Source organism: Penicillium subrubescens, assembly GCF_028828155.1.
Source record: "Penicillium subrubescens strain IBT 31985 chromosome Unknown utg000002l_segment0_segment0, whole genome shotgun sequence".
Lineage (NCBI taxonomy): Eukaryota > Fungi > Ascomycota > Eurotiomycetes > Eurotiales > Aspergillaceae > Penicillium > Penicillium subrubescens.
In genome coordinates this window covers 1,417,613-1,443,366 of record NW_026643152.1, presented here as the reverse complement: position 1 = coordinate 1,443,366, position 25,754 = coordinate 1,417,613, and the positions used below count along the sequence as shown (strand labels likewise).

General features: G+C 49.5%; 6 protein-coding genes across 6 annotated transcripts; 3 read left to right on the top strand and 3 right to left on the bottom strand.

Moving 5' to 3' along the window:
* Positions 1-929: 929 nt before the first annotated feature.
* Positions 930-2,983, top strand: N7473_001900 (uncharacterized protein; the record flags this gene model as incomplete). The annotated part of the gene is made up of 2 exons (XM_057147840.1): positions 930-1,109; positions 1,162-2,983. Exons 1-2 carry the CDS (start codon positions 1,075-1,077, stop codon positions 2,981-2,983), a joined length of 1,857 nt encoding a protein of 618 aa, XP_057011494.1. The 5' UTR covers positions 930-1,074.
* A 258-nt stretch (positions 2,984-3,241) lies between these two features.
* On the top strand, positions 3,242-5,796 carry N7473_001899 (putative 5'-nucleotidase). Its single transcript, XM_057147839.1, has 4 exons — positions 3,242-3,446; positions 3,511-3,721; positions 3,782-3,975; positions 4,033-5,796. Exons 1-4 carry the CDS (start codon positions 3,343-3,345, stop codon positions 5,528-5,530), a joined length of 2,007 nt encoding a protein of 668 aa, XP_057011493.1. The 5' UTR covers positions 3,242-3,342; the 3' UTR covers positions 5,531-5,796.
* A 1,602-nt stretch (positions 5,797-7,398) lies between these two features.
* On the bottom strand, positions 7,399-11,312 carry N7473_001898 (5-oxoprolinase; the record flags this gene model as incomplete). Its single annotated transcript, XM_057147838.1, has 2 exons — positions 7,399-8,730; positions 8,790-11,312. 2 exons carry the CDS (start codon positions 11,310-11,312, stop codon positions 7,399-7,401), a joined length of 3,855 nt encoding a protein of 1,284 aa, XP_057011492.1.
* Positions 11,313-11,971: 659 nt separating this feature from the next.
* N7473_001897 (transcription factor domain-containing protein) lies at positions 11,972-14,516 on the bottom strand (the record flags this gene model as incomplete). The annotated part of the gene is made up of 8 exons (XM_057147837.1): positions 11,972-12,831; positions 12,893-12,977; positions 13,030-13,105; positions 13,165-13,289; positions 13,352-13,860; positions 13,917-14,185; positions 14,238-14,366; positions 14,434-14,516. The coding sequence occupies 8 exons, from the start codon at positions 14,514-14,516 to the stop codon at positions 11,972-11,974; spliced, it is 2,136 nt and encodes a 711-aa protein (XP_057011491.1).
* A 2,997-nt stretch (positions 14,517-17,513) lies between these two features.
* Positions 17,514-20,683, top strand: N7473_001896 (uncharacterized protein). Its single transcript, XM_057147836.1, has 14 exons — positions 17,514-17,716; positions 17,775-17,868; positions 17,947-18,084; positions 18,145-18,242; positions 18,317-18,456; positions 18,519-18,583; positions 18,656-18,783; positions 18,835-18,952; positions 19,016-19,133; positions 19,207-19,471; positions 19,544-19,598; positions 19,653-19,851; positions 19,903-20,114; positions 20,170-20,683. The coding sequence occupies exons 1-14, from the start codon at positions 17,556-17,558 to the stop codon at positions 20,512-20,514; spliced, it is 2,136 nt and encodes a 711-aa protein (XP_057011490.1). The 5' UTR covers positions 17,514-17,555; the 3' UTR covers positions 20,515-20,683.
* Positions 20,684-23,602: 2,919 nt separating this feature from the next.
* Positions 23,603-24,041, bottom strand: N7473_001895 (uncharacterized protein; the record flags this gene model as incomplete). Its single annotated transcript, XM_057147835.1, has 2 exons — positions 23,603-23,814; positions 23,915-24,041. The coding sequence occupies 2 exons, from the start codon at positions 24,039-24,041 to the stop codon at positions 23,603-23,605; spliced, it is 339 nt and encodes a 112-aa protein (XP_057011489.1).
* Between the last annotated feature and the right edge of the window lie 1,713 nt (positions 24,042-25,754).

Below are 25,754 nucleotides of genomic sequence, written 5' to 3'. Positions count from 1 at the left end.
ATCTTTTGAGACAAAGATTTCGGGGGCAACGTTTGTGACTGTGAGGTCTCTAGTCGAGTGAAGGCCTCGGGATCAGTGTCTCGCTGTGTGGGTGGTTTTTGTAGGTCGACTGAAAGCCCTCGACGTGAGTCAGTCGACCTAGTGTGGCGAGAGCTATGGTCCATGACCTGCGATTATGAAAAGTGTAGGATTGTGAGGAGTGGAACCGTGAAACCATATGTCCACATATATGGCCTATTTTATGTGTATAATGATCATATACTTACACTCGTATATATTCTCATTAAATGTATGAGATTCGCAGTATGTGTAGTACAGCAGCAGCGTGTCCCGTCGGTTGCCGACCCGACGGAACAAACTCTACTTTCCTCGGTAGATCTTCGGGGCAAGTTTCTTGTTTGATAATCCATGAAATCTAGAACTTTTGAATGAAACTAGCTGTAAATATAGTCTCTAGACTGTTTACAGGCGAACCCTGCATTTCGCCTAAGTCCTATTCAGTCATATGCAGGCGTACTTTAAGAAGTTTTATGCGATGATCTCACCGACTCAAAAGAGGACGAGCTAATCTCCGTTGATCGGAGCTTAAGCCCGCGTCATCGTATCGTAACGGGGCAGACAAAAGCCATTCCACCTACCATCCTGCCGATAAACATCGATATTTCCAGCTAGAGATATTAAATATATATAGGAGGATTTTCTCCATCTCATTTTACCACTATTTTCCCTCTATCAAGCCCATAGAAGTATATAAAAACATTTTCTTTTTTTAATTTTAAGGTGGACCCACGTGCAGCTGCACTTACCTAAGTATCACATGCCGCGCTTTTTTTTTCTCCGCGTCGACTGATCTGGCGTCAGTTGACTCAGTTTCTCCTCTTTTGTTCTTTTCAAACTCCCCAAGATCTCGCGGCTCTTCAGCGCTGCGTGCTGCTTGTTCTTGGCCATGTTCAGTTGATCTTTAACGGGCTTCTGTGATCAGCTCGAGTTGCCGTTGCTGCTCCGTTGAAGATACCGGCAGCCGTGGTAACCCCTCCACACTCCTTCCCCCCACTCTTTGTTTAAACAGTCCCGATGACGGACGCTCCGCCCATTGTCTTCATCGCCAGGTATGTAAACTTTGCCTTTGTATTTACCCTGACCTGAAGCTGACTTCACTAGGCACGGCGCGCGTCTCGATGCGGCCGACAAGGACTGGCATTTGACATCCCCAACCCCATACGACCCCCCTTTGTCGTACGGTGGCTGGATGCAGGCGCGGGCACTTGGTCTTCGCATTGCCAGTCTCTTGCAAGACTCCGAGTTTACAGGCAAGGATCCAGAGCCTAGTTCCACCCAACTCTCGGCCTCGGACTCGTCCCCCCGATACAACTTCATTGTCCACACCTCCCCATATCTGCGATGTTTACAAACAGCGATCGGCGTGAGTGCAGGCCTCAGTCACTATCGCCCGGGTAGTGAGACCTCTGCGGTGGTGGACTCGCCGTCCGTATCTCAGTCTCAACCAGGAGAAGCTGGAAGTCATGATCCCCGACCGCTCCTGCGTGTGGATGCGTTCCTAGGCGAATGGTTGTCGCCTGATTACTTTGACCAGATTGTTCCACCACCGGCCTCAGACAGGATGGTCGCTTCGGCTAAAGCTGAGCTCCTTCGTCGGGGCGAGGGAATTCCGATGTCGCGGGAAATACGGTCGTCGTCAGGACACTTCCCTGGCGGATGGGGTAATCCGTCTCAACTAGCATCGCCTGATGAGGAAGGTGACCGCCGGCGATTCTCACGAGGCTCGTCAACCAGCACAACCCCTTCTGGGCAGCAACCTCAGCGACCGCGCGCCAGCACCTACGATAATCTTCAGGGCCCCGTTCCAACTAGCGATCCCCCTCGAGCCTTGGGCCGCTTGAACACCGATCTCCCCTCCGTTACCGATGCAGCTTACGTGCCGCCGACTCCCGGATATGCAGTTTCTCCCTCGGATCCCATCCCATCCGGCTACGTGGCGCATGCACGGGACGCTTGTACCAGGATTGACTACCAATGGGATAGCATGCGAACACCCTACTGGGGCACGGGCGGTGACTATGGTGAGGAGTGGAGCAGCATGCATGAGAGAGTACACGCGGGTTTCCAACATATGGTGGACTATTATCGGCAGCGGGGGAGTGCCGGTGACCGTTCCAGGGCCATGTCAAATGGCTCGATGCGGCAGGACAGTCCTGCCCAGACCGTGCTTATTATCATCACGCACGGAGCGGATTGCAACGCATTGATTGGCTCCCTTGCGGGGCGCTCTGTGCTTCTGGATATTAGCACTGCGTCGCTCACTATGGCAGTGCGACGAGACCGTGTCAAAAAGAGCGCAACCCCAGACTCCGACCGCTCCCCCGTGAGCTCCTCTCCTTCCTCGCCTAGCAGTCAGGGTGGCCGGTCTGTCTCCCAGGGGTACTCATTACAGCTCATCGCCTCAAATGACCATCTACGTGCGGGGGTGAACCCCTCTCAGCTCGCTTCGCTGTCCTCTCCCTCGGCTCCACAGCCACTGCCGCCGCCTTCTATACCGACCTATCGTAATCGCCTCGGCTCCCGTCCTTCCGCATCGATCCTGCAAGGGACCTTTTTAATCGATCCTACTCCTAAGGTGGGACCGAGTTCTCGCAGTTGGTCCATGAATTCACGCCCGTCTCCTACCTCGACTCCGCGTGGCACATCGGGCCTTTGGGGCTCGCTTGCATCGCCCGCCGAGGAGACTGATGGAGATACCGAGGACGTGTTTGTGCCCAATTTTGGAGACCCACGACCCGGAGGCCAACGACCTGTGAGCCAGGACTCGTCACACTCAGATGTTCTCATTGACCGGTCGGGCTGGACGAAGCAATTGCCTCAACGTACACTTTCCCAACGTGGACTGTGGGGCAGTGCTCCGTCCTTGGAGGACCGCGACGCAGCTTCGAGACGCCGATGGACAGTGACGGAGCAGAAACTGTGACGGCAATGATCCAGTAACGACTTTTGTTTTCTTGTAGCTATAATCTCCCTTCTTTTTTTTTTCTAGGATACCTCTTTGCATGGCGCCAGGCGTTAGGCTCAATTTGCATCTGGCCAGTCTGGTCAATCGGAATACCATTCCTTTTCCTCCTTTTCCTCCTTTTTCTTCAGGCATCCAGGCATCAAGGCACCAAGCTACCCAGCCACTGCGGTTTCCCCGGATTCGCGCCCTTGCCCTTTGTCCCACTTGCCCCTCGTAATCAGCTGCCTCTACCTCTCCCGTCTTCATCTTCTTGCTCCTCTTTTGCTCTCCTCCTCTACGTACTCAACCTTACTGAATCTATTTCCGTCGGACTTTTCATGTCAAATCTCGAGTCCGACGGTCTGTCCGTCACCTATTCCTCGGACCGTACCGGTTCGCCCGATCTACGGTTGATCCACTACAATGATGTTTATCATATCGAGTATGATCGCTTGCACCTCTCACAACTTCCACAAATTAGACACAGACTAACTAGAGCTTGGTAGGTCCGGATCAGCCGAGCCCATTGGTGGCGCCTCCCGCTTCCAATCCCTCGTGAACTATTACCGCTCCGACCCGCGATTTACCGGTCAACCTGACGTCCTCACCTTCTTCTCTGGCGATGCCTTCAACCCGAGCCTGGAAAGCACTGTCACGAAGGGTCGCCATATGGTACCCTTCCTGAACAAAACTGGAATCGACGTTGCGTGTGTGGGAGTGAGTATGGGTCATCGTCGTTCGAATATGGGCTGAAACATTGTGTGCTGACATGGTCAGAATCATGATCTGGACTTTGGTGTGGCACAATTTCGACATTTGTCGAGCCAATGTCATTTCCCATGGCTGCTGGCCAATGTTCTAGATCCAGCCCTGGGAGAGGATGTTCCGATCGCCAACTGCGGGAAAACGTGCTTGCTGACCTCGTCGAATGGGATCAAGATCGGTGTGATTGGTCTAGGGGAGAGAGAATGGTATAGTTCTTGGCAAGCGCTTCGTCACTTTTTTCACACGTACTCATCTTTCTCCAGGCTTGGTACGATCAACTCTCTTCCGCCCGACTTGATTTACAAATCAGCTTCCGAAACTGCGAAAGAACTGGCACCACGACTCCGAGAACAGGGTGCGGAGCTGGTCGTCGTCGTTTCCCATCAGCGCGAGCCGAATGATAATAAGCTTGCCAGAAACCTACCTCCAGGGCTAGTGAACATCATCCTCGGTGGACACGATCACTACTATTCTCACACAATTGTTAATGGGACTCACGTATTACGGTCTGGGACTGATTTCAAGCAGTTGAGCTACATTGAGGCTTTCCGCAAATCTGGTACAGGCGCAGGATGGGATTTCAGCATCACACGACGGGATGTCGTGCGGTCAATTCCGGAGGACCGGGCGACCGTGGCCATGGTTGATCGACTAACGTCCAGCCTCAAGGCCAAACTTGAAAAGCCAGTGGGCTACACAGTCAGTCCGCTAGATGGTCGATTCTCCACTGTTCGTCAGCGCGAGTCTAATCTGGGTAACTTTGTCTGCGATCTAATGCGCTACTATTACGCCGCCGATTGTGCCATGATGGCCGGTGGGACCATTCGCGGCGATCAAATCTATCCGCCCGGTGTTCTACGGTTGAAAGATCTGTTGAATTGCTTCCCCTTTGAAGACCCAGTAGTCCTTCTACGCGTTCGCGGCCAGGCTTTGCTGGATGCTTTGGAAAATGGAGTCAGCCAGCTCCCGGCCCTTGAGGGTCGATTCCCTCAAGTCTCCAACATCTCCTTTGGTTTCAAGCTCGACGGCCCGTCTGGTTCACGTCTGACGTTTGCGCGTGTGGGTGGAAAACCTATCGACCTGGAAAAGGAATACCTTGTAGCCACGCGAGGTTACATGGCGCGTGGAAAGGATGGATTTACATCGTTGCTGGTGAAATCTGAGGGTGGGGATGTGGAGGAAATTGTTTGTGAAGAGAACGGAGTCCTCATCAGCACTATTCTGCGTCAGTATTTCCTCAGCCTCAAAGTCCTCGGCAAATGGCGTCGTTGGAGTCCTAGTCTTCGTCGACATTGGGGCCTTGTGCATCGTGGTCTACACACCGGCGGCTGGCTCAAGCCACCTTCTGCAATGCCGTCACCAGAGACAGAGAAAGCACCCTTCCATCAATTGGCCCCACGGCCACCCCTTCAAAGAACCAGTCGAGAAGCTCACTATTATGGACGTTTCCCTGAAGAAGTTGATCATAATCAAGTTTCTACCAATGGGACCAACAGCGATGCCATGGATTCGGACTCTGACGAGGACCCCGAGATCCTCACGTCACCTCGGCCAACGAGCAACTATGTGACATGCCCTGCAAGGTCATCTGCGGAGGAAGAACATCGCTTGAAGCTCGCACGGCGTGTTGTTCGAAAATGGATGCGACATGCTGGCTTGGAGCCGTCGGTCCTCAGCACTATGGACGGCGAGGGTGAGTTTATTCCACCCTGGACGTCTGGCATTTCCCCTCGGATCGAGGGGCGGATTGTTATTGAGTGAAGACTCTGTTTGGAGGTATTGAGACATCTTACGGGGAATCTTCAACCTGTTTAGCTTTGTGTTTGCTTGTCTTTCTACTTTTGCTTGCATTCAGTCACTTTTGCATCTTCGCTCTGTGCGCGTTGCGGGCGTTGTGACTTATTGTCGGATGAGGATGAATTGCCTCGGTGGCTACGAGTTCATGAACAGTACTCCTACACATAGACAGGCGCTATACAAGGCAGATACATTGGGTTGTGAAATACTTTCGGGTTATTCTCTTAGACAGGGTCAATTTGAGCTCATGTCAATTTACATTGCTAAATAAGTTCGTTAAGGATCATTAAATCTTAAGGAGGAGCAACAGAAAGATAGCTGGAAGATGACTCGCAATAGTAACTAAAGAGAATGATGGAGAGAGGAGTCGAAAGAGGTTCCGAAAAGAGGAGTGAAAACAGTATCCAGAACTTCATTCATGCCGTGATTTAGATTTCTATGCACCTCTACGCATGAAGATCTGACCTCTTACAATGTACAGTGTGATCAAGCGGCCATCTCCTCTGTACCATTGTGATCGAGTGAAGAGGTAGATTTTCGGAAGTATAGAATAAGGTTTCGGAGCACGAAGTCCAGATACTGCTAAGCTCTAATTAGGGAAACTAGACTATTTAAAGGCTCACGGGTGGATATTATGACGCAAGAAATTTTCTCTATCGCAGTACAGTAGGTAGCTGTTATGAAGGTGTTAGGTTTTGTGTTAGAATGTTTAGACTTAATACGTCATCTTATCTATTCGCCGCTTTCCAAAGCCCAACCTCACGCCAAAAACCTTGACCTCGGTCCCTCAATATGCTTTGGGAACTTGATATCCTACAATCTCCGAGAACGTTCATCGAAGTTCTGCCATATATATCATATGGACTTTCCCTTTGAGCATTCTCCACAATGCTAGTCGTTGTTATTATTGAGCTGGGGGTCTATCGAGTGGACAATCAACGCAAAAACTTCACTATCTCGTTTGGCATAACTATGCTAGACTTGGAGAAAACTGTTTCTTTCGGTTTCCTTCTGGCGATATATCTTATACCAGTCTCATTCAACCTGAAACTGGCTCTTATGGGTAAAGATACCGGCGCGGTGACGAAATGATGAGCGATAGATGGAAAGCCCGCGGCCGTCGCTAGATGGATATTGACATCGTGTTGGCCTCTTACGTACTGGCCTAAGGTCTGTTACTTTGCGATTGAGAGTTTGAGATATCTACTCGAGATACGAGTTAAACCTACTGAGGTGGTTGTGACTTTCTGAACCTAGGAATAGCTACCAAACATTCTACGGGAGTGATGATAGGTCTCGGATGCTTGTCCGTCTTGATATGCACCAAGGCTCTCCCTCTAAGGTGAAAATCATGTTTCTCTCCTTTCCCTATGTTTTCGATACTCTCATCTACAGTACTAAACTTATTCGGTGTTTTTATTTTCGATTGACCCGTAAGATTGAATTGAAGCTCTTCTTAACTTCTGGTTCAGGGGAGCAGCTGATTATCATCGCCTGCGTCTAAACTACCTAGGGCCTAGGGGGGATACACGGCGTGCCTATGAACAGTCTAAGGACTGTATACACAAACATTTCCATTTAAAAGTTCTAGATTTCATGGATCATCAAACAAAACTTGCCCCGAGCATGTACCGAGGACGGAAGAGTTCGTCCCGTCGGATGAAAGGCCTAGCTAGGGTGGCTACTAGGTGCCACGCACCTACCCAACGCCCATGACTAGGCTCCTCGTGAAAAGAGGAATTCGTCAGTGTCATTGCATCTTACTTTGGTATATCTGGATTTCTATGCAGCTCTGGCCATCAAGATCTAACCTTTAATAGTGTACAGTGTGATCAAGCGACCACCTCCTCTGCACCCCATCCACCACCACCAGCAGTCATAATAACCACTCGGTCATGCGTCTTCACAGAAACAGTATTCTTGCCCCCGATATTGATGTGTCGCTCCTCGCCAGTCTCAACGTCCTTCGTAATCCACTGGTTCAGACCCGGCTGTGCATCTTCACCACCCTCCAGTCCATATGGACGATGCACACGACGCTCGGACAAGATAGAGCACTGCATCGGAGCGAGGAACTCAATGTCACGAACCACACCCTCTCCACCGGGGTTCTTGCCACGACCACCCGAGCCATCGCGCAGTGTGAATTGGCGAAGCAGAGTCGGATAACGTTTCTCCAAAATCTCCGGATCCGTAATGCGAGTATTGGTCATGTGAACCTGCACACCGGATTCGCCCTTCCAAGTAGGGCCAGCACCACTGCCACCTGCGATTGTCTCGTAGTATCCGAATCCAGGCGTGATGACCTCCCCAGTCTCGGGGTTGAGCTTGGGGTTTGTGCCGAAGGTTAGGTTGTTGCAGCAACCTTGAGACGCGGCGCAGGCACGGAAAGCTTTGAGGACGACGTCGGTGATGCGCTGGGAAGTGACCACGTTACCTCCCACGACTGCAGCTGTCTTGGTTGGGGACAGGATGCTGGGTGAGGGAACGCGGATGTCAATTGGGGCTAGGCAGCCTTGGTTCAGAGGGACATCGGCGTTAATCATGCAGCGCAGACAATAGATAATGGCTGAATGGGTGATGGCAATAGGTGCGTTCCAACTACCGTACACTTCTGGGCCGGTGCCGTCAAAGTCGAAGATGGCCGATCCATTGGATCCATCAATGGTGACCTTGAGACGGATAGGTGTCCCATCATCCATGTAATCAACCGCCTCCAGAGGCTGGCCACCGAGCTTCTGGTGCAGTCCCTTAAGAAGATTTCGCACGGCAGTCTCGGCAGTAGCTTGGATGGCGTACATGTATTTTTGCACGGTCTCGACACCATACTCGTTGAAGAGAGTCTGGATGAGACTGATACCACGAGTGTTGGCAGCGATCTGAGCCTTGAGATCGGACAGATTATCACTGATGCAGCGTGCACCTGAACAGCCGGGGTACTGAGACGGCTTGGTAACCAGCAACTCGATTAAACGGGCTTCATCGAGAACTCCATCGCTGACGATTTTGTCGCCTTCAATGGCAGCGCCCTCTTGCCAGAGCTCAGTCGACTTGGGGGGCATGGAACCAGGCAAGATGCCTCCGATATCAGCGTGATGACCGCGCGATGCGACGTAGAACATGATCTCGGTACCACCGGGCCTATCAAAGACAGGAGTAATGACCTATCACGTAAGTGTTAGTTGATATTTCACCAGATTGAAGATTAGGGGCGGCGTCTTACCGTGATATCGGGCAGATGGGTGCCACCGCAGCTAGGGTGGTTGGCCACAAGGACATCGCCATCCTTCAAGTTACCGAGCCACTTTTGATGTTGGTAGCGCACGGCAAACTGCATCGATCCCAAGTGGACGGGAACATGGGGGGCATTCGCAACAAGCCCTCCATCGGGAGAAAACAGGGCGCAAGAGAAGTCCAATCGCTCCTTTATGTTCGTAGACACGGAAGTCTTCTGGAGAGTTCGTCCCATCTGCTCGGCGATAGACATGAACCTGTGCCCGAAAATACTGAGACGGATCGGATCGATCTCAGAAGTTGTCTGGGTTTCCAGAGCTGAGACCGTATGGTTCTCCTTCAGGATGTCAATGACAATGCATGTTTCCAGCAGGTTTGCGACAGAGTTGGGAGCCACAACAATCGTCTGTGTCTGATCAATAATAACGGCAGGACCGAAGATGCGGCTATACTTGTCCAATTTATCGAGCAGATACACAGGAGTGTCAATGCGTGTGGGATATCCGTCAAAGTAAGCGGACGTGGTGTTCGCAGGCTTGGTCGTGACATCGTGGAGGTTGGCATCCTTCAGCTGCAAAAGAGGACTGTGCTCGGTGCGAACCTTGGAAGAGGCAATCGTGCGCACGCGAATGTCATCCACCAGCACAGCTCGCTCGGAGTTGAAATTGAATTCGCGACGGTGGCGCTCACGAAACTCAGCCAGGAAATCCGAGGATCCTTCTGGACGCAGGATCATAAGACTTGTGTCTGATCCTTCGTAGCGCATGTTGATGTACTGTTCGTGTCGCACCTGACTCGATGGGAACCCCTGTCCTTGCATCTCTGTCGTTGCAGCGGCGGCCATACCATCAAATCGTTGAAGCAGGCTTGAATGAGAAGACAGGTAATCTGAAGATACTGGCTCCTGTGACTCTTTGACAACTTCTGCCAGTGCTAGTCCGTATGCGGACAAGACTGATGAATATTTGTGAATGATAATGCGCGAGATACCCAAAGAGACAGCCACAGAGCAGGCATGCTGGCCACCGGCACCTCCAAAGCAGGCCAGATGGTGAGACGCAGTCTCGAAGCCTCGTGCCTCAGTGAGATTACGAATTGGTCGAGCCATCGACTCGTCGGCAACCTTCAAGAATCCCAAAGCAACTTCCTCGGGAGTATACTCTGGCTGGAAGTGATGCCGACGCTCAACATTGATCTCCTGTGTCAAGTCGTGGAACTTTTGCGCCGTAATCTCTGTATCAAGTGGCTGGTCCTCGTTGGGACCAAAGATGTGTGGGAAGTACTCGGGCAGCAGTCGGCCCAGGAACAGGTTGGCGTCCGTCACAGTCAGGGGTCCTCCCTTTCGGTAGCACGCTGGGCCTGGGTGGGCACTTGCAGACTCGGGGCCAACGTAGAATAGACCGTTGCGCCATGTGAGAATAGAGCCACCGCCAGCAGCGACTGTGTTGATATCAAGCTGAGGAGATTGGATCAGAACACCCGCAACCTTAGATCCAAAGACGTGTTCCAAGTGCCCATCAAATCGAGAGACATCGGTGGATGTCCCACCCATATCGAATCCAATGACGGGAATCTTCTCGACAGGGTCCCAGCTGGTTGCTGCAAAACCAACCACCCCAGCAGCGGGTCCTGATAGGATGGCCTTCAGACCACTGAATTTGCGGAAATCAACCAGTCCACCATCGGACTGCATGAATTCGAATCGGCATGCTTGTTGGCTCTCTAGGCCACCTTCGAAGCTGGCTGAGATGGAGTCGATATAAGTCTTGATCACAGGCGTAAGGTAAGCATCGGCGGCAGCAGACATTCCACGAGGCACGAGCTTGATCATGGGCTGCAGCTTGGAAGATAGGGTAACTGAGAATCCCATTGACTCTGCAATCTCGCCAATTTGATTTTCATGGTCTGGATAGGCGAATGAATGTACCAGGGCGACTGAGAGAGACTGATACCCTTGCTCCTTGAGACGCTGGAGCTCTATGCGCACCTGCGCCAGATCCAATTCTTGCACAACCCGGAACTTCTCACCTGTAATTCCTTCCACAATCCGAGCGCCAGAGAAGCAGTTCTCGTCGGCAGACGGATGACATGGAACCACTCGCTCATTGACTTCGACAACACCTTCGGGCAGCACTCCGGGTCGAGCCATGGACAAGTCAAAGATAGCTGGACGGGACTGGTCGCCAATCTTGAGTAGATCTCGGAATCCCTTGGTTGTGAATAATACTGATCGAGCACCCTTGCGCTCAAGCAATGCATTTGTAGCGACAGTCGTGCCCATTCGTAGGCAGCCAATGCGGTCGAGCTTCAAGGGTTGGCCGCGGGGATGTGACTCGCCTGTTGCGAGCTCCAGAATCTGGCGAATACCCTCGGTGGGTGCATCTTGATAATGTGAGGGATCTACTGAAAGGAGCTTGAGAATGATATCTGACCGACCAGGCACAATGGCGTGAACGTCGGTGAAAGTGCCACCGCGGTCGATGGAGATGGTGATCTTCCCTGATTCGGTCATCTTGTGTATGTTTGAGTATGTGACCGACGCGAATCCTGGTTTAAAAGAGGTGTCGATTAAGGACAGGGCTTTAGTTACTGCAGCGGAGAACGATAGACTGATATACCCACGATGCGTAATCAGTGTTTCCCCAGATTATTTCGATGGCCATCTGCTCATCTTGTATGGCAGTCACGTGTCGGGCCGACGGCCAAGTCATCGGGAGCATCGGGCCGATGGAAATCACGCGATAAGCCACAGATAAGAAACAGGAACGGAGGGGCCGAGGGGCAAACATCGGACAGTTGTGCGAGGATGTGATGGATTGACTCTTGACTCTAAGAGCCTCATAATTGGAGGGCATAGTCAGTTCAACGGGCGAGAGAGAAAAATAAATAGTGCTCTACCTAAAGTTGTGGACCATATCTAGGCCGAAGCTACTCACACGCTAACTTGTGCTTTCGCACGACTGCTCTTTCTCGGATATGGTGGTTAATAGATCGAGTACCTAGATGAGCTTATACTACCTATTCAGCCTTTTACTTTAGCTATTCAAACGGACTGTTCAAAAGACTGTTCAAAAGACTGTTCAGAAGACACTTAGAAAGACATTTAGAAAGACATGGAAATACTTGAGATTTAAAAGATCATTCAGATTCATTGATAAAATCATAAAAGTGCTATCGTCTCAAAGTATTCTCAATCCAATCTGTATCCATATCAATATCAATCTGATCCAACGCACCCTCCCACAGTGCCGGATCGTCATCGAGATCAATCTGGAAAGAAATATCCTCCAACGAAGGAAATCCAATAGGATGCAACCAGTCATCAATCATAACCGGAGGTGGGTGAGGCATCGGTGCTTCCATTCCAGGACTCTCTGGCTGGTTACTCTTGGGCGTGTCGGGGATATCTACACGAGGACTAGGTTGCTCAACATCGTTTGGTGCAGTGGGTTTGGGGTCAATGGCCGCACGGAGCTCTAGAAGCAGGGCATGTCGGGATCCCAGATAGGTATTTCCTCTGTCGGCCATGCTCCGGAGAAGACTGAGGGCCGCCTCCATCGACCTCATATTGGCCTCGTTATATGGGAATGCCGCGTTGACCATGACGAGCAGTAGCGCTGCGGAGAAGATGTAGTCGCCGTCAAGGTATCCATACGTAGCGATGAGGTTATGTTTGGCGGCGGCATCCATGATCATAGTCGTGGCTCGGGCAGCAGTAATACAGCTGTCGATGACCGCGACAGTATTCGGAGCCAAGCCGTCTTTCCAATCTCCAGCGGGTGCACCGGAGGCAGCTGCATCGAGCCGTCGTTGGATGATATAAAATACGAGGGGACGCGCAGTCATGTTCACACATGAGTAAAAGTGCAAGTTGATCGATACAGTCTCACGGTTGACATGTGTATCGAGTGTGCTGAAATCAATTCGAAGACCATCTGGGATTGATCGGAGCCAGCTCGCGAGATCATTGGTGATGCTCTGTACAGACATGATTAGGTTGGAACCGGAGCGAGGCTTTTTTCGATAGATCTCTGTCACATTTTGTTAGAACGGTGCGGGGCGCTTTGGAAGGAGTGTTACGACAGTGCTCACGTTCGCCAATTCGCCCTAAGATACGTGAAAGTTGTGTGTAATAAGTCAACACAATTGATGGCCATGGGTCGGTGGTTGATCCATCCTAAGAAAGAGGTCAGCAACGGTAGATCAGGTTCAAGATCGGTACAACTTACTAATGCAGCGGGCCAGGTGATGCCAATATCTTCATCCTGGATGGTAATGGGGTTACCAGATTTAACAGAGAGAACCCTGTGCTTAGGCATGAGCATATGTTTCGCTCTTCCTTCGATAGGTCTACGGGGTCATACCGGTCCAGACTATACACGGACCACCACGCTCTGCGGCGGCGATTCCGGTCTGTCTCACTAATTCCAGGATCCGAAACCTCTTGGTGAAGTCCCAGAGAGATGGCCATTCGCAGAGCGAGGCCAATCTATCAATCGTTAGCGGTCTGCTCTCTGATTCCCGAAGATAACGGCCCGGTACTCAGCATACATAGATAAATGCAGCATCCCGTCTGTTCAAATTCTGCATGTAATATGCCACATAACACAAGACCTCGACAAAGAAGATAGAGCCCTCTTCGTGGATATCTGGCAAGAATCGCAGCGCAAATTTGAAATACTTGAAACCGGGGGGACCCTCATCTCCCGACCACTGGTTGACTGAATACATGAGTCCAAAGGCCATGACCAGGAGAGCTTGGCAGTAGATCAAGCAGGTCTCACGATGGGAGAAGTCGTGTGGCTGACGATAGACGATATCCAGTCGTTCTTCAAACTGCTTTGGGTGGATGAGGGAGAAGATGGTGCCAATATAAGCGTATTGTACCCAAAAGAGTCGTTTAGCGAATTCCAAGGTTGGTAGCTGGGGTAATGAACGCGCGATGGGTCGTCGAAGAGATGTAGGATCATCGTAGAGAGGCCGCACATCCCAGGCCAAATTGGTTGAGCCAGGATTGAGGCGCCCGGCCAGATGGACGGTCGCGGCTGGGCCCACAGAGTCTTTGATTCTTTAGCAAACCGTTACTCGTATGGGTTTATGTGATTGATATACATACGGTGTTCTCCTGATCGGTTCAGCAACAGATTGCCGGTTCCCTTGTACCACCAGTCATCTCGCTCCAGAGGCACCTCGCCTTCCGAGTACCAGGCCGCTGTAGATGGCACACTTGACGGTGCACTGGGAGAGGTATGCCAATCGCTTTCGGCGATGGATGATCCTCGTACTGCTCTAAATTGTGACTGGGACGACTGTGACGGTGGCTGAAATTGCTGTGACTGGGTCCGCGACTGTGCACGAGACTGCGATTGCAATTGACGATATTCTCTAGTAAGCCTGTCAGTGGTTGTTTTATAAGATTTGACTCGAAAGCCCTCACCTCTCCGTAATTGAGACACGCTTTTCAGCCTCCGAATATACACACGTCTCGCCTACATCGACACAAGCCGCACAGGGGAGTGGTGGGCTCCCGGCACAACGTGTCTTTCGGGAGCGACATCGATTGCATCTGGATGGAAAGAGTCAGTGTTTGTTTCGATAGTTCATAAGGATACAATCTCTCTTATTAGACTCACGCGACTGGAGATCGCCCGTTGGCGCGGTCTTGTCGGTCTTGCCGCTCTTGCGACCGTTTGACGACGCCTTTGCCGCGGACCATTTCCGAGGGGAAGGCGGGATTGTGGAGTATGGAGAAGACAGAATCAAGAGGAAGATGAGTAGTTGAGGATGGTGGATATCAGCCCAAAAGTTAGTAACCATTTAATTTTTGGGGAATTGTTATTGAGTTATCTCTTTTTCGTCTCCACAGTTCCATCATCTCTTATCTTGTTCCGTGTATTCGGCCTCTTTCTATTCCTGGGGTAGTTAGTTATCTTCTACTCTGATAGAATTTTGAGTTTTTCATCGGTCCGATGTGAGATTTCCCCCGCCTTTTTGCTTTTGCTCTTCGGGTTCAGCCAACCTGTCAGCAATCTTAACCATCAATCAAAGGTCTTCCATGCCGACCAAGAGCCTCAAGTTATTGGATAATTCAAGCCAAGAGATATTAATCACTCGGTGAGTGCTTCGTATATGCATATTGGCTTATTTTATACATACACATTGGGTCGACAGTTTCAGAAGATAGCAACGCCATTCGGAGGACTGGCCACACCCCCAGGCACTTTCAACGGCACACTGCTGAAGAAGAAACTGTAGCGCCCACGCTGCCGACTTTCCCGACTCAGCCGCTCCAAGTCAAACAGTTCGCCGATAGAGAACCCCCCAACCTGCCAATAACCATTCGTGCAGGAAGAAATCGGTGCTCTGCGGTGGATAGGCTTCGAAACTCGGCATGTCGCCTGCGACAGCCGCAAAGCTGTTCTCCCAGATCCATTGCAGCATCTCCTCTGATGATTCCACTCCGATCACGGGCGGTGCCTTGTAGTCTGCCAGTTGCTGACACTCGGTCGCAGAGAGTCGCTCGTATGCCCGGGTCCAACCCGTCCGAATGAACAGAATATCACCCGGTCGGAACGTGGTCTTTTGACTTGCAGCCACTTCCCGGAGCACGGAATTCGGTAGACGAGGAGCCGCACGCAATCGACGAATTCTCGTGTGCTAGCGTACCGGTGGGCCGTACGTAGTCTCGCGAAGCTAGGCAAATAGCTCGCAAAAGGTAGCTAGCTCTATACGCCGGTATCTTTCCTCTAATTCATTCCAGAGCTCGCGAGAGGTCTCTAGCCCCGCGATATGCACACTAATATAGGGAGAGAGGTACCGGAAGATAATATAATAGGCCTCGGCTTCGCTCCTCGACTAATCCTTATAAAGCTCGAAAGCTTAGACCTCCACTTCGAGGCGTGCTTCGATAGCTCTCTGCTGCACCGCCCCATGAAGGTAGGGCTCCACTAGCGGAGTAATATCCGCCGTGACTAGCTTAGCATATTTGAACTGGACGCTGGAGGTCGCCCGACATAATGTTGAGGGCGCGGGGTAATATATAATCACAAGTTAAAGAATGGAATGAGTAAAGACGGCACCCGAGTGATTGCACTCGGGCTCATAACCTGTTGTATTATAAAAGGAAGCTTAATTCTTATCAGTTCAGAGGGATACAAAGAGGCCATATATACAGCATGAAGTCCAGGTTGATTGGAACAACTTCGAACTTTCTATAGATAGTGCAGGAATTATTTCCGATGTTGCGGCTTCATTCCCGAGCAACGACAGCCTCAAATCACAACATACAGTATCTACAGTCCTCCCACCTCCCGAGACCCACCCACCACACCGACGGTACTAAGGGTCTACCGCCTATCAAACTTGTCTCTAAGTTGGTATACCTCGCGTAAAGTAGATAAGAAACTTACTGAAAGTCTAATCTAGACGTTCATGGATAGTTTCATGGTCAAATGAGTACTTTTTTGTTTTTGGCGTTATAGGCGTACTATAATAGCTTTCAGGTTAATCGTGGACAGATATTTCGACTGGAATACAGTGGGGACGCCAGCCAATAGGATTCTATCTATTCACAGCGAAACGAGCATTGCAGAGATGGCTGCCCCTCACTCCGTTTCCAAAAGAAGATACATGGATTTGCTCTTTCTAAAACAAACTGGCGCGACGGGGCGTACCTGCGATAGCTGGACAGCCCGACCTGTTGTACTCCTGGATCCTGGCCATCTTCCGATTTATTTGTTTATTGAATTATATCAAGAAGTTCCAGTGGTAATTGAGACATCGAGAAAGAAAAGTTCGCATTTACTAGGGTGTTTTGAGGTGCTCTGTTCGCTTGCGTCTTGGGTTCGCATGGTGGATTGCAATTACAAATCTATGATCCATTTTAGATGCCTACTATAACCTAGCGTATTGTATTACCTATTACCCCTCGAAGAAATTTGATTGATCACCAATGGAATATCTCGATTTTGTCTTGTTACATTTTGCACCTAAATCGAAGCGGGGGAGTGGAGAGCAGATGCATGCTGCCAGAGTGGGTAAAGTGCACGTCTAGAGCAAGGAAGCTAGTTACTATGGAACGGAGCGCATTTTTTATTGAGTGGACGCTCAATCCGGCGGCAACATGAACTTCTTCGAAATATTGTGGTCGCCACGCAGTGGTAGTGAATAAAAGAACAGTTCAATTGCGCATCCATAGGTACAGTGATTCTCGAAACCGCCTTGACCAGTACACACAAAGATACTCTTTCCTGGGCCCACTGCCAAGACCCGGGCGCGAATTACCAATTGGACTGCTCACACGCCGCTGTAACATGCTCCCTATCTACGTAGTACAGAAGTTAATCAGTATTTACCCCTCATTCAAAGCCTAGCACGCAGCTTTATGAGGGAGAGATACAATATTATACTGGTTTCACTGCATAGCGGCCCTCAACTTAGTGACCCACCCATTCAATAATTCGCACGAGGGTCTTGGCAGTGGGCCCAGGAAAGAGTATCTTTGTGTGTACTGGTCAGGGCGGTTTCGAGAATGGCTGTACTTTATGTAGATCGCATACCCTCCATCGGATTTTGAGTTTTCTGGACGGGTATCTGCACGAGATGATAGATCTCAGCTGAACTGTGGAGCTGAAGGAGCTGAATGAGCTACATTCACCGCCCTTTACGTAGGTATAAAAAAATGCTATGTAACTCCGCCGTGGACTAGGTTAGAACTTGGACACCATCAATTCTGCTCATTGAATATTCCACAATAATGCCTGCAACAACCCAACTCTTCAACATCAGGACTGTCGATTCTTCTGGTGAAGAGAAGTTGACTAACCGCATCAGTACTGAGGCAGAAATCGACGCGAAAGCCACCCTTGGCACGGTTCGAAACGTGTTGGCAAAGGAAAAGAAACTTGACTCAGGAAAGTAGGTGATCTATACCCTAGATATGCATGTAAGATTCAAGACTAAAGTTTTGAAAAAGGGCTCGACTTTCGTTCTGCAGTAAGGATGGTGCTCGTGTGGGTGATGATATGAAGTGGAGTGTATATCAAGCGATAGTCACGGGGGACGAAAATGTATGCTTCTATGCACCAATCAAGAAACCACACAAAGTGGTAGAGTACCTGAAATGCTAACATCAGAATGTGGTCCAGGACGCACCAAAGACTTCCAATAGTATTCAGATCCTTGACGTGTATCTTGAGTTGCCCGAGGAAAAGGAGACGAAGAAGAAGGAGCTAAGCGCAGCGGCTCAGAAGGTCTTGGATAGCGATCTGGATATGGACTTAATGGTATGGAGTGAATTTTATCCATACATGATGATTTTCAGAACTAACTATGTGCGTGCGTAGAAAAATAAACCAGAATTGATCTCCGCAACGCTGAAAGAGCTTGCTAGCAAGTATAACCATGCCAACTTCAAGGCCGGGGTCTCTAAGGAGGGAGTTGTGTAAGTGCTGAACGTTGGAAGTTTTCAATGGCAAATCAATTCTAGACCACTGGGCTGAGATATTGAGGAAATAGGGTTGCTGGCAGCATGTCTGAAGAAGACTGGGACTCGGTTCTTCGAAATACCCAATTCCTGAACGGCCATAGAATGGTGTTTACCACCTATGCAAATGGAACTAAAGGATTCAAGAGGATCGATAAGGCTCCATATACTGGTAAGTGTAGTATATCATCGACCTTGCTTATGTGACTGTGTTCTCTGATATTTTATATGAAGCATTCTCTATCAAACCCAGAAAATTGACCAGCACGGAAAAGGCCGACAAAGGAATCAAACTTGAAGTAACTACTAATTTCATCACCTCCGCTATACTAGAGCGTTAGAAATCTACGTTCCTGGCTAATAAATATCAGACCGAATACCGAATCCCTAGATACGTTGTGACTGATGACTCTTATGTCAACGTCTTTGAAACGGCAACTGCACTCTCTAAAAGTGTTGCATCGAGCTCTTTCTCTCAATTGGATATCGAAGCCTCAGCGTGAGTTATCTGGGACATGAAGACTGAAGTTTTATTACTGATCTTTCTTAGTGGAGGAAATATTTTCGGTGCCAGTCTATCTGTAAAGGCCGGTTTTAGCCAGAGTGAAAGCCAGGCTATGGCTTCGTCTCAATCATCTTCGGCAAGAACCATGAACATAACGTACAATGTAAGGTCGCTTCGTTTGAATAATGCTTTTAGCACAGACTAACCAGGTCTTCCTGTTGTTCAGTTTCCGAGAGTTGTCTTGCATCTTGACTCGAGAAGTCTGGAGCTAACAGATGAATGCAAAACCGCCGTGCAAGGAGTGACAGACGAAGCAACTCTTGTCCAATTCCACCATAATTTTGGTATGCTAACACGTTTATACTTCACAGATCTATACCTATGTATTTAAATTCAATGTCTAACTCCTCTTCACAGGTCATTTCTTTTCTACCAATATTCAGCTAGGTGGCAAGCTCTATGCCTCTGAGCAATTCACCTCCTCGGAATCTGCAAGTGCAGAAGAGAAATCAAATGCAATGAAGGCAAGCGCTCAAGCTTCCTTCTCGTATGGAACATTCCAAGCTTCGGCCAGTGTAAGCTATGAAGAGAATGGAAAGTCATCAGGCTCAAACCAAACCAGCAAAATGTCAAATTCGCTCACATGGGAAGCCCAGGGCGGTGACACAATTTTGTGCAATGAGTGAGTTGGACCCGCAAAACAATGCCCCTGCCTATGCAGGTAAGCATAGTGCTAACATATAATTTTCTCAAGCCCCCCGAATTGGTGTCACACTGTTAAGCCGTTCAATCACTGGAGAGTTATCAACGTAAGTATTCCTGCTATTGAGAGACTCAAGTGTCAATATACTGAATATAAGCAGCAACAAGATGTGATACCATTGGTGGATTTTATCGGAAGCTTCACTGATTTCTCGCATATTCCCAAGCTCTTTGCAGATATTGTGGCGGGGACTAGAAAGCCTGTTAATCGTCGGTTCCGTCTTCGAGCTAAAGAAACAAAGCATGTTGGAGCAAATGAATATTATGGCCTGCGTGAGGATGCGAAAAGGAGACGACTTGGTATGTTTGGACAGTATTCAAAATTGATAAGTTCCTGCTAATATGTTACAGAGCCATTGTTGCTTAAGTACGGTCAACGTTTGATGACAGATGGTTCTCATACGAATTATTTCCACGCACAATTTTTCTACGCACAATTTCTAGAGCGAGTCAAGAGTGAATCCTTTACAAATAACTTTAAGGAGTATGTCGGAATTGACCAATATGACGATGGGTGTGACTTTGAAGTTGAACTACAAGGAGAGCTTAACCAAGCCCCCAAGGTAAGTATTTGTGATTCTTTTATATCTAATTTTTCCTGCTAATCTACCTATGAAGCTCCAATACAACGTACCTTACCTTATCCGCACAGTCAAGCACCAACGCTATCTGTGTGCAGATACATCTGGTAGCTACAAAGAAACATTCTTCGGTTACATGTTTTATGCTCGAAAGAGTCGTGCCAGCAAGTTCATGTTCAGAAAGGCCGGCGCAAGGCAGGTAAAGGGTGACATTGGTAACGGCGAGGAGGTCGAGTTGACTCTATGTGATGAGGCCGGGGGTCCTATTGCTATGGTGCAGCGTTATGAGGACGATGGTTCAACCCTGATGCTGAGCAAGTTTGGAGTGCACGATGACTTTAGTGTGGAAAACAATGCTTATATGACATATATCGAAGAATAGAGGCCATAGGTATGACATGTCATATTTCAACAATTGACATGTGCCTCCCATTGTTTGTCGATCGATATGTGCTCATGCGACGAACTTGCTCCCTCACCCGATGAAAATTTAATGCTTGCAACTCCGAGAATGAAATAATTGATTCAAACAACTAGCACTGGCTTCAGCAGCTCTTTGAAAAAATTCCATGGGAACCATGTTCCCACACCGTAGAATAGGTTCCTGTACACGACCACTAGCCAATCCTCCACTGCCACCAACACCCGTGCCGGTCATTTGTATCTTTCCTGGCTGTCAGCCTGGGAAGATAACGGTGATGTATCACCAAAAAGAAAGAGCATCCGACGTTAGATGAGGCAAAGGACGAAATATTTGCCCCGGTCCTGGGCTATAGAATGGAGAGTCTTCGCGTTTGGTGCAAAGGAGAAAGTTCATCAGCTAGGTCCCGGGAAGTGCAAATTATCAATGTGGCTTGCATTAGTTACCATGACTTTACCCATAGAGTAACGAGACCAAAGTCATGTGATACTTAGAGTAAACCAATCGAACTGTGATGTGTAGGGAAGTCGTTAAGTCACGAAGGGGAAAGAGGGGCCGTAGGGGTAGCGTGTGTATAGCACTTTCGTGTAAAATACATTCCCCAGGGTCTGATTAATGTATGGTAAGATACAGAGACTATCTTATAGAATGCGGTCTGAAATGAAGCCTGAAAGACTTGATCGAATCAGAGCTCACATATGACGGATTTATTTTCTGGGAATGAAGTTGCAAGAGTGTGAAGGTATATTGTATTATATAAGACCGGACTGTACCTACCAAGACCGCGTATGGGCAGGGACAAGATGAGTTCGCAACATCCAGACGCGAAAGGAGGCTGGGAACCAAAGCCACTCTCAGCCCTTCGTCGCCCTTCCTCACTCCTCAAACCCACAAACCCCACCGCCCCACGCAATCGAACTACCCCGCTCCACAACGACAAACCTCTTCACCGGATCCCGATCACCTACTCTACTACTCCGTATCGCTGCTAGAGATCTCTCATTCCATAGCCAAGTGCTTATCGATATCACCCCAGTCCATCTAGCCCGGAATGGCTTGTATTGTAAGCTTCTCCCTGGCCTAGGCGGAATAGCCTGCTGTTTTGCCTGCGGACCTAGCGAGCCCTTATACAAACTCTAGAGAAACCCTATCGAAAAGATACAGCAACTTCACTTAGCGGACTGCATTTAACAAATTATTTGCCGAAATTTGAATCCTGTCTTAGAAACGCCTGATATTACTATGGACTCAGACACTGTATCTCCACTACCAAAACGATCAGCCCCCGAAACAGCATTAGCGTCCGTCGTGCTAGAGGAACCCTTAACTATATCTATCGACACAGCCACCATAAAGTCGTGTATAATCCTTGAACTAGCTATACTGCGACCCTAATCGACTTGCTCTTCTGAAGTCTCTTAGCCTCCTCAACCTCTCTAGCCCTCGGAACCTCCCTAACCTCTCCACTCAATATTTACCACTAGCTCTGCACCAAACCAACGGCCTACCTATACCTCAGTTCTTCGAGGGCCTAGATCTTCTCTACCGCAACTATCCCCTAATCCCTATCAATCCGTATCCTCTTCTATATCCCTGAAACCTATACTCTCAATTGAAGACGTTTATGGCCGTTCTCATAATATACTATCCCTATTCACGCTCAACAGGAATCCAGCAAACGCTCCGCTCGTCGAGCTCGTAACATAAATACATTTATCACGTAGTCTCTATCCAGGTCTTCATCCCAGCATTACCAGCATTGTCACAAGTTTTGGCTGAGCTACAAGCAGCGGACAACGGTTAGCCGCCTTATCCAAGGACTTGTCACAGTTGCGCCACCAGGGCAGCCTAGTATCTCAAACGGCAAGTAGGCCACAGCAAGCTTTACCAGGTGAGGCTCAAAGTTCACCCTCCAGGAAGTTTGGATCAATCTCATGAATCAATCACCATGTATTTAGAAAGTAGTTGTGTCCTGCATATCGCGTTTCTAGTTGAAACCCTGGATTGAGATACAAGTGTGATAACTATTCTCTAACTACGCGAGTAGGTACAACTATTTGTAGTCACACTAGCTGCCCTTCTGCCTAGAGTGGTGGTGGCAGCTCAATTTGGCTACCACTACCATATTTAGTATCACTTAATCTGGGATCCAACTAATGAAGCGATATGTAGGCTACCTCAACTATATATACATCCGTGTATTTACATGCAGAATTCTCCATTTCCTGAGGACGAACTTAGAGCCTCACCAAGGCCTATCGTGGCCTGATTGCCGTTCCCATTGTTAGGCTGCCCTCGTGGCGCGCGATTCCAGAATCGCTATGACACCTCTGCGAAGTCCAAGACGCGTTGATCGTCCTGGCCCGCGAGACGGTGTCTGGTTTAACTTTCTTACCTTCGGTTGAGCCTCCCAGCAGGCTCGATATGCAATTAAACGCATCCCCGACTTCTCTTCTTGATTCCCTTCGGAGTTACTTCAATCTCAGGCAGTCCACTAGTACGTAGGGACTGTTTCTTGCGCGCCGCGGACACAACGATCGTCGTCGCGAAATTGGTGCGCTTTAGTGTAGGCAGACAACTAATTGTGGCCGGCCGGAATGGATTGGGTCTGGAAGCAATTCACGAGATGGCCGTGAGCTTCAGCCCGCGTAATCGAGGAGCACGCCTCGTCCGACAATGCCACCGTTTTCCACCCACACTATAACTACGAAGCGAGTAGTCAAGAATCCAAATCAGCAAGCTCTGCCAGATGAGCACGATCAGCATGATCTGCGAGCGGCAGCTCTCCGACATGCAGCTAGAGTAGCCCCTGCATATCGATCAATCACTTATGTATCCCATTCCGCGTCGAGGTCTGAATATCTTCCAGCGAGTATCCGCTGAAATACGACCCATCCTTGGCTCCGTAATGGCGAAACCCGTCCCACTGAGAGCTACTTTGGGTATTGAAGGTCAAGATATCGTCGTTCACGGGCCGCGGAGCCTTATTCTTGACTGTATGCTCAAAGGCCGATCGTCCAAAGCAGGAAACTCTCATACTGTTGAGAGCCTAGTCGGTTGACACGCGCACCCCCTCGACAATCTCCCTCGCGGCGCCGGCGGTGTTTTCGGGGGTGAGCAGGTTGAGCATGCCCATCTCGTCGTGCTCGCCAAAGAGTCCCCATGCATTACCGCGTGGGACATCTGGGCGCAGAGGCAGGGGCTGGAATGTGGGCTTCTGGACTGGCATATTCAGGGAACGGGCATCAAACAAATGTCGTGCTGTTAGGTTAGTAGTGCTGGAGATTATCTTCAAATGTGTAAGAAAGACAATCCATATTGAATCTCTATATCTTCTTCTACCTATAAGCATCCTACTTACCCCACAAAATTGGGGGAGCATCCCCGCTGTGACCCCGACCTCGGCCACCGGCAGTCAAGACCGATGAGCCTTTTTGACATGGCAGGTTGAAACGGTATAGATTTGCGAGGTTGTAAAGCAGATTCATTAGGCAATTCCAACTTTGAGCCACGAGACTCCTATGAAAAATTTAATCTGTTGGCATTTGGTCTACTGCCCGAGTCCTATCAGATTCATCCACTTGCCATCGATATGAAACGGATCCAGTAGTTCCAAGTTGGAAGGTGTCGAGGTTCAAAAATTGTCCATCTCGCTAGAAAGTCCGATCACCGTCTTACGTTCTCGGGCAAGGTCCGACTAGCAATGCCGTGCACAACACTATTGGCTATAAATCTCCGAGACCTATTTGGATGACTTTTTTATGTACATACACATGTTCTGCATCAATTATTATTGTGAGGTAACCTTCTCTTGCAGAAAGAAGACTGTATCTATTTAAATCCGTGCGTAGCTGTCAATATCTTAAATAGGTAGTAGTTTCGTTGCAATCCACCTGCCGAGTATAGCTGCGCAATATATATCCATGACTGACCGGAGGACAGCCGCCGACTGCCAGCATCCATTACGATGTTGAATTATATCTGACCCTGCTACAGATGATAGTTCGGTAGAATCTTCAATTATGGATGTAATTCAAGTAAAAATACGATAAAATGGATATGATGTCGCCATACTTCTTGATTCTGTACCTGAAAGTGGCGGCCTTGTGGCCTTAGGTCCTAGGCCATCCAGAACCAAGCCACAAGCACGTGACCTGTCTCTTGGAGTTCCACCTCATCCAGGCCCCAGCCATCACCACCCAATCCCATTCTCCATGGTGGATCGATAATGAACAAAGACATCGAATCAGCCCCTGCCGCTGTCGTCATCCTACCGGCACTTTGCGGCCCCCGGGCGCCACCAGATGATCGGCTTGGCCCCCTCCATCAGGCGAGCACGCTGCAGGATGTGTATTGCAACCCTACCACTCTATGGGAGCCACCTGGCCAAGAATTGTGCGTGCCGTGCCAACATGTCTGTGTGGAGGGTCAGAGGGCGGTTGCAAGTTTCAGATTCTTGTGCAACGAGAAAGGGATGATCAAGTCAGGAAAGGATCGGGCCTGGTGATGGGTCTCTCAACAGGCATCTGGGCCAATGTGCACACGCGTTCCGTTGTTGACCCGCTGACTGTTCTCATCTGGACGAGTTATGTATGGGATACATAACACACAGGAATCGGAAGATCGGTCCAGGTCACATCCGCGGTACAGGCGATCATCAACGGATATTTTACACATGTCCGATACATAGCCCTACGAAAGACCGACCCGTGGATGATCGCGGCCTGCACCGCCAGCAAAGCCAGCAGGACGATGGAGTCCCGAGAGACCAGCGTGTACCTTTCTTTTGCATTATTTGCGACTTGTGCAGTCGCAGGGGAAACGGTTGCCAGGCTTTGTCTCAGACGCTGATCCATCTGGTGGAGTCACAATAAGAGCGGATGACGAACGACATTTGCAGACGCCGCTGGACCCGCTGTAACACGCCTCCACTGTCCTCGTCGCCCTTCGTTGAGCACCGCCTGCGCCTCCAATCAAAATTTGCTGTACCAAAAATATCTTTGACTGTGCTGTTGTGCATCCAAGCCCCAGGCTTCCAAGAGAATTCAAGACGTATCCTATCTTTAGCTCTCCCCAGCCGACACCTTTCATTGTTTCATTGTCACCCCATCTTTCTTGTACTTGCTGCGACTCAACTGACATCGCCCGCCAATCTTTCTGCTATCCGCACCAGGCAGCCCACTTCGAACAGATTCAGCGAA

Excerpts from the sequence above, each read along its gene's own strand:
- N7473_001899 (XM_057147839.1), top strand. The coding sequence starts at position 3,343 with ATGTCAAATCTCGAGTCCGACGGTCTGTCCGTCACCTATTCCTCGGAC. Across the intron at positions 3,447-3,510 it reads AATGATGTTTATCATATCGA|GTCCGGATCAGCCGAGCCCA; the intron begins GTATGATCGCTT and ends AGAGCTTGGTAG. Across the intron at positions 3,722-3,781 it reads TCGACGTTGCGTGTGTGGGA|AATCATGATCTGGACTTTGG; the intron begins GTGAGTATGGGT and ends TGACATGGTCAG.
- N7473_001896 (XM_057147836.1), top strand. The coding sequence starts at position 17,556 with ATGCCTGCAACAACCCAACTCTTCAACATCAGGACTGTCGATTCTTCT. Across the intron at positions 18,584-18,655 it reads ACAAAGGAATCAAACTTGAA|ACCGAATACCGAATCCCTAG; the intron begins GTAACTACTAAT and ends AATAAATATCAG. Across the intron at positions 18,784-18,834 it reads TTGGATATCGAAGCCTCAGC|TGGAGGAAATATTTTCGGTG; the intron begins GTGAGTTATCTG and ends GATCTTTCTTAG.